Here is a 7,249-nt window from a genome sequence, read left to right as displayed (position 1 = left end):
CATTCCTGCATGTAGCACCCTGTCAAGGACTTCTCAGTCTCAATGTATAAACCAGATCAGTCTGCTCGTGGAAACCCATCACTTAGCCGTAGAGGTACTGATACAAGGGGAAGAAAACAATGGAATCCACTTCAGAATCTTACTTGAACTTATCACACAACAAGTAGAGAATTCATGTGTTAGCAATCTTAATGGCAGAGTTAACAGAAGAACAAAGTCCTCTTCCCATATACCAAAGAATGAATGCCAACAGCTCAAATAATAAATAAATAAAATTCAACAGGAAGACATTTATTTGGCTTTTCCCTCATTGCTGAAAAAGATGTGAAGAAACACAGGATGAAGACAGCTTATAATGAATACCTGATGAGTTCATGCAAGACTGCTTGTTTGCTTCAGCACTTAGGACTGGATTGCTGCTGACATGGATCGTGAGTGTATTAGACTCCTGTGAACAGTGTTTTTGAGTACTTCTCATTGTGGGTAATTCCTTAAAAGCAGCCGAAACGTAGATGCTGTCCATCAGGAGAATCATGCAGGTGTTTGCTGGAACTCCTTTGCAAGGTGTTCACTAGATGTTCATGCTGGAAGCTCTGTGTGCTTACTGGGCCTTTCAGAACCCCAGAGATTCTGGTTCAAAGAAGATGGCAGTTGTCTGCCATGTATGAAGAGCAGTACTTTCTCTTCAGGAAAGCATATGGCCAACCTCTGCCAAAGGAATGAACTGACAATGAATTACCCTGTATGTTCAGAAGAATTGTACGTAGCTCATCTGAGGTGACCAACGTTGGACTCGGCAGAGTATAGCAGAGAGCCTTTTAAAGTCTCATGAGAACCATGAGAGCATGGTTCAAGACGTGTACCTCAAGCTCTCCTGAAGTTGAGTAATTGTGCCTGTGGGTATTGGTGGAAATTCAAATGACAGTTTTGTAGGCAAGGCTGGATGCATTAAACAGCAGCAGTGTATTAGCCACTTAGTCTTCAATGACTGTTTTCAAAACACAACACAATAAACAAATAACACCTAGGGGTAGAGATTTTGGCAAAGTTATCTATAAGAGTTATCAAAGTGATGCCTCCGTCTCAAGATTTGATGCAAAGAGGAGGAAATCCCACTGTGAAAATTGCTGGTCTTTGAGATCTAAGAAAGGAATTCCCAGAGAAAATATTTTTTCCGTTCCAACGCAAAATGAAAGGCAGAGAATAGGCAAGTGGTAAGCAGCGTACAATATTTTTGTTTAATAGAAATTGTTCTCCAAGTGTTAGTTTTAAATCATACATGAAGAGTAATATGGATCATTTCCATAATGGATGTTGTTAACTGAAAGATGTGATATTTCATGCAGTGTTGTTACTGTCTTTATATGAAGCAGCTGCTTCTCTTTTGTTGAAGTCAGACAGAAAGAGCAGCTGAGTTTGAACCCAGCTGCCTATCTGCAAAATGATCTGGATGGTCTTTTGGACCTTAAAGGTTGCTTAGGCATTAAGAAGGTAATGTAGTTTAATTTTAAAATTTAATACCAAGGTCTTGAAAATGTTCCCAAGAAAGGGCTGATATTTTCAGAAGTATTTTAGAGAACACTACTAGTGATATTTTCTTATACCAGACCTAAAAATATATTTGCTGCAAATAAATCCTTTTTGCTTCCACCACCAGCTATTATTCACTATTTAGTTCTACCTTTATGTATCTATCCTGCATCCTAAATAAAGCTGTTGTATGCATAAACATTGCTTCATTAATAAGAGATGCATTCTAACAGAAAAATCTTGACTCAAGCTAATAGAAAATCCGTTATAAAGGAGTTGGAAGGGAAATGTGGCACATGGGAAGAAAAATTGAATGCTAACATTGAACTCATTCACGAAACTTTCTACAAAATAACTCAGAAGCACAAGATTATTTGAAATAAATTTTTAATGAAATTTTCTACTGCTAATTTCCTTCAAGTGTCTTTAAAGCTTTCCTTGCTATAATAACATGCTTTATCATTGTTTGAAAAACTTTGTGCTGCATATTTCAGAGTCATAGAATCGTTTAGGTTGAAAAAGACCTTTAAGTTCATCAAGTCCAGCAGTAAACCTAGCACTGCCAAGTCCACCACTAAACCACGTCCCTAAGCACCCCATCTACATGTCTTTTAAATACCACCAGGATCATTCATCAGTGATCTTAATGTGGCTAAAGTATGCATCCATTTTATATGTTTTAGACGCTTCATGCCACAAATTCAAGATGTGTATTTTACTTAAAACTTTTTACTGACTTCTTGATAATGAATTGCATTAAAACACTAAAATATTAGAAATAATTTCCTGAGCTTTGTTGTTGAGAAAATAAGAGTTTTTTGGTTTTATCTCTCACCTCTAGAGTGGATGGGAACAACAGCGTTCTCGAGTATCGCAGTTTTGCATATACAGGCGATAGATTCTGGTGCATTCTTCTCTATAAACTGGCAATTACATGTGAAAAGTCTGGCAGCCTTTTAAAATCGTTCTGTTTTCAAGAGTTTTGAAAATAATGTATCTGTTGGAATAACTTTGAATTGCATCTCATTATTATCTTACTAAATTTACAATTTTTTTAAAACAGATTGAGAATCTTGATCCCCGAGGAATTCAGCTGTCTGCTTTATTTATGAGTGGTGTCGATATGGCACTTTTTGCAAACGATGCTTGTGGACAGCCAATTCCATGGGAACACTGCTGTCCGTGGATGTATTTTGATGGAAAATTGTTCCAGACCAAGCTCATCAAAGCAAGCCGGGAGAAAGTTCCGCTCATTGACCTCTGTGATGGTCAGGTGTGTAGTTTCAGAAGTGTGACAGAGTATGAAGTGTGCCAGATTTTCGGAAGTGTTAGGTGTGGTTCGTTTAACAGTCATTTACTTCACGTATCACCTCTCTACTTTTAAAAGGGAAATACGAGGTGAATGGCTAGTAAGTATTTTTCAGCTCTATTTACTCTCCTATCTCTTGTTGATGATTGAGATGGCGTTTTGGTAGATCTGAGAGAAGTAAATGGGTGTAAATTTTAATTACATGTTTTTTCTCTCTGGAAACTGGAACTTGAATGCAATTGTGATGTAATGAATGACTGAGTTGAAAACTCTCCCTGCTTATTTGTTCAAGTACTGTCTTTCTGGGTCAAGCTAGCAGGATTGTTGCAAAGGACTAAGCTGCAATGGTTTTACAGTGAAGGAAAAATTGTCATTTCTGACTTACTTTAGACTGTGATCTGTGGTCCTTAAGCTCAAAATCTTTTCACATTTCTTACAACCATCTTAAAATACAAATGAATTAGTTTTTTGTTGTATCCAAGTCATGCAAAGTTATCTAACTATAAAAACAGGAAACTGATAAAAATCAGCAGTTTGCTGAATGACCAAAACATTGTTTTTAACTTTTTGGCTGGTATGAAATCTTAACAAAACAGCTTACCTCTTATTTCTGACTCAAGAGAAACTGATTATAGATTAAATATTGATGATGGCTGTGGTCCCTCTCAGGCTTGTTAGCCTCTAGGCATGCTTTAGCCTGTTTATATAGATTTTGTTTTGCAGTCCAGGTTTATGATGATTATTCTGTTTAAAGGGCTGCATTATGTGTTCAGGAGACTACAGATGGAGGTTTCTTAGTTCCTTTCTGGAAAACCCTTTTTAACTTGTAAACTGTTTCCGTGTTACCGACTTCTAAACTGTCTCGGTGTTTCGACTCCCATCTCTCTACCGATATGTAAAGATTTTCTTGTGAACAATTGGAATATCGTTGAACTATTAGCAGGTATGCAAGACAGATTATTGTAATTTTCTAACTAGCTTTGTGGAAGTTGTTTGCAGTAGTTACCTGGTCTTCTATGATTTCGATGCCTTCTTTGAATTTGTTGTGTAAATGTAGCTTTATACAAGTGAAATCAGAATTTTAACATCTGTTTGTGACCTTCTTTTTATTCATAGGCTGAGCAGGCAGCCAAGGTTGAAAAGATGCGTCAGAGCATCCTAGAAGGATTAAATTTCTCCAGGCAGAACCATCCTCTCCCTTTCCCACCTCCACCTGCCATGCCTTTCTATCCAGCTTCTATGTATCCTCGACACTTTGGGCCAGTCCCACCACCTCAGGGCAGGGGGAGAGGCTTTGCTGGTAAGTGCTTGGACAGCAGTGCAACACATGTTGGTGTGAAGCATTACCTTGTCTTTCACATTCCCAAAACTATGAACTGATTAGCTTGTTCAACTTCATAGGAAAAATACATAAAATTAAGTGTTGTCATGTGCCAATCGCTGTATTTGGTTGTTAATGTATTAGCCATAGCCTAGCAATATGGAATGTGTTGTATTGCTTCATATTTCCATCAGGATTTTTAGTAACTGTGCCAGATCAAAATATTTTTACTGCTATTGTATGAAATAGCAAAAAGAGGAATGGATCGACACTGTATGCTATTAAAAGGCTCTTATTTGCACTGGACATTGTTTCAAAACGTTTATATTTATAAATATTAAGAATGCCTAAATTAATGGACACGGTTTAACTGTCAGGATTGAAGACAACCTTTCCTCCTCCGCGCCCCTCTGTATTTTGCTACAGTCATTTAACCATTGGCACCCTTGAGTGTACATACTGATATAACCATTCCAGGCTGTTTCTAGAATTATTCCCTTTCTCAAAATCTCCCTGGTACCAAGGTCCATGGGTGTATTCGTACTGGACATTGGGAGTAGGTCGTTCTTGGGGTGCCACAACTGTAGCCATCGGAGCTCATTGCCAAAAAATTGTTGCAAGCCTTTCAGCGCTCATTATGCCGTAGAAGTTGGGATGCGCGTCCCAAACCCATGTTAAAGGCCTGCTATTTGGATAAGAGACCCCGTGCTCGCTGAGGCAGCAGGACATCCTTGGCCAGGGCTCCCTCGGTGGTGGTGGCTTGCTCCCATGCAGCATCACCTGCAGGAGCACGGCCCTCCTGGTGGCTCCGGAAGGGTGGAAGGAGGCAGCAGCGTCTCTGCTAGGGGCCTTCCCAGTGCCTGGCCCCCTCACAGCTTTTCCCCTGTCTTTCTTTACCCTGGGTCTAACAGGAGTCTATGGCTTCGGAGGCCCTTATGGGGAAACAGTAGCCACAGGCGCTTACCGGGCCTTCCGGGTGGCGGCAGCGGCAGGACACTCCGGAGCCTTCTCTGGCAATGACAGCAACAGGACTAGCAAGTTTCAGGGCGGTAATTATACCCAAACCCCTTTTCTTAGAGCTTCTGGCAACGGCTTCCTTCACTTTACGGTTTGGTCTGAGGCTTTCCTACTGACTGCCGGTCTCCCTTTCTCCCTAACTGTCTCAGCTCTCCCTCTCTAGAGCCTGCCCAGGCTGCTGCCCGCTCTGCTCTCCCCAGGTCCCTGCCGCAAGCCCCCTCGGCACCAGCCTCTCACGCCTCGAAGCCCTCCTACAAGCACAGCATAGCTGTAAAACCTAACGAGACGGTCTGTCTCCTGCGCTTCAGAATGCGAGGGTGGAATCTGTAATCAGCTGACCTTTGCTTGAATGTATTAACGGTTGTTTTCTAAAATTTGGGGGCAGTTGAGCTTTTTGCAAAAACAACCCAATGTAGAAATGACTCGCTGCAGTGTTACTGCTAGCCCGTTCTTTGCTGGCATCAGTGTCGGCGTGGACGCAGGCGTGAGACTTACTTACCTACCTGTGTGCCTGTTGCTCGTCTCCTGTACGAGGTGGGACAGTGGAAACCTGTTAATCCCAATCCCCTGTTTAGGGTAAATTTTTTCCATATATTTAGCTGTTCTTTCTGGCCTCTGAGCTTTTCTCCTAAGAGCGAACATACCTCTGATGCTTCCTTGTGTGAATAACTTTGCCCCTGTAAACAATGTGCATTTGAAGCTGAAAGACTTGTACAGGGCGGTATGAATCTTTTTGAATGTAATTAGTAATTTAGTTCCTAGCATATTTATGTTTGAAGACTAATCGTGGCTGCATAAACGCTGTGTTTTGTAACCCTTTCAGTGCTGATGGTCTTACCAGTAACATCTGGCTCAGTTGCACTTACCTAGATTTCTTGAAATATATGTTATGCCCCAGTTTTGGTTTTTAAGGGCAAAACACAGATATAAAGAGATGAGCAACTTGAGTGGAAGATACATTCCTGTTTTACACAACTGCAATTTTAGCTGCTTGCTTGGTAGGGGAAGGATAAACCTACCATTTACAACCAGAACAGTTTAAATGCTGTATTTTTATAACAACTTAGTGTTACTACAGATAATTCTGCCTAGTAAGTTATTTACAGCAATTATAATCTGTGTGTCTTACGCTGATATTTGGTGTTCACTAAAAAGTGCATTTAAACCTGCAAAAGTTACTTCATTAGGAATGCAGGGGGGAAAAAAAGTCTTCAGATAGCTTATAAGATTTTACTTCAGTTTCTTAATCCTTATCTAAAGTATATTTTTAATTACTGAAACTGAAGTACTCATGCAAGATAACTTTTCTTTTCAGAATTCATATCTATTTTTAAAAAGGGGGGGAAATAAAGACTCTTGGAGTTACAGTACTACTGAAAGACTGCAAAATGAGAAATAATCTCCCAGTACCGAAAGAGGAAACTGTGTATGTGATAAAATCTGGGCAAACCAGTTTTCCATTCATTCGTAACTTCAATGTTATGATTGTGAAGATCAAGGTTTGGTTTTGCTTTTATGTGCAGGAGTCCAACCTATTCCTTCTCAGGGAGGGAAACTTGAAATTGCCGGCACTGTAGTCGGCCATTGGGCTGGAAGCAGACGTGGACGAGGGGGTAGAGGGCCATTTCCTCTGCAGGTCGTTTCTGTGGGAGGACCAGCGAGAGGGTAAGTGCAATCTTCTGGAACAAACTTTTTATATGTAATTTAATGATTGGGGAAAAAAGGGAAACGGGGAAAAGTTGGAGGCATTAGGAATTGCATACAACACATTTTAGGACACATTAGGTAAATTATACCCACTGAGTATTCTAGAAAAGCATTTACATTCATTTTAAGATGTTTTTAATCAGTTACTCAGGTGAGTATAAGCATTTTTATGTGCAAATAAAAAAAATACTCCTGATAGATAGATAGATAGATAGATACACACACGCACACTGGATTGTTTTGCACGAGGGAATGACTTGCAGGCTTTCTCTTAGATGAAATCAATAAATACATTATACCTGATCAAAACTATCACAGCACTCAATTACTTTCTTTATCACGATAGAACATTTATTAAGAAGTAT

General features: G+C 39.9%; 1 protein-coding gene across 1 annotated transcript in view; it reads left to right on the top strand.

Annotated features, from left to right (window-relative positions):
• Nucleotides 1–6,846, top strand: part of FAM120A (family with sequence similarity 120A) — a 44,925-nt gene extending 38,079 nt beyond the window's left edge. The window contains exons 13-16 of the mRNA XM_010285335.1: nt 2,594–2,803; nt 3,956–4,139; nt 5,072–5,209; nt 6,701–6,846. Coding sequence (XP_010283637.1) covers nt 2,594–2,803; nt 3,956–4,139; nt 5,072–5,209; nt 6,701–6,846 — 678 coding nt within the window. The remainder of the gene's footprint in view (nt 1–2,593; nt 2,804–3,955; nt 4,140–5,071; nt 5,210–6,700) is intronic.
• The last annotated feature ends 403 nt before the right edge of the window (nt 6,847–7,249 follow it).

Source organism: Phaethon lepturus, unplaced genomic scaffold, assembly GCF_000687285.1.
Source record: "Phaethon lepturus isolate BGI_N335 unplaced genomic scaffold, ASM68728v1 scaffold6554, whole genome shotgun sequence".
NCBI classification, from domain to species: Eukaryota; Metazoa; Chordata; class Aves; order Phaethontiformes; family Phaethontidae; genus Phaethon; species Phaethon lepturus.
This window is presented reverse-complemented; position numbering and strand designations above follow the sequence as displayed.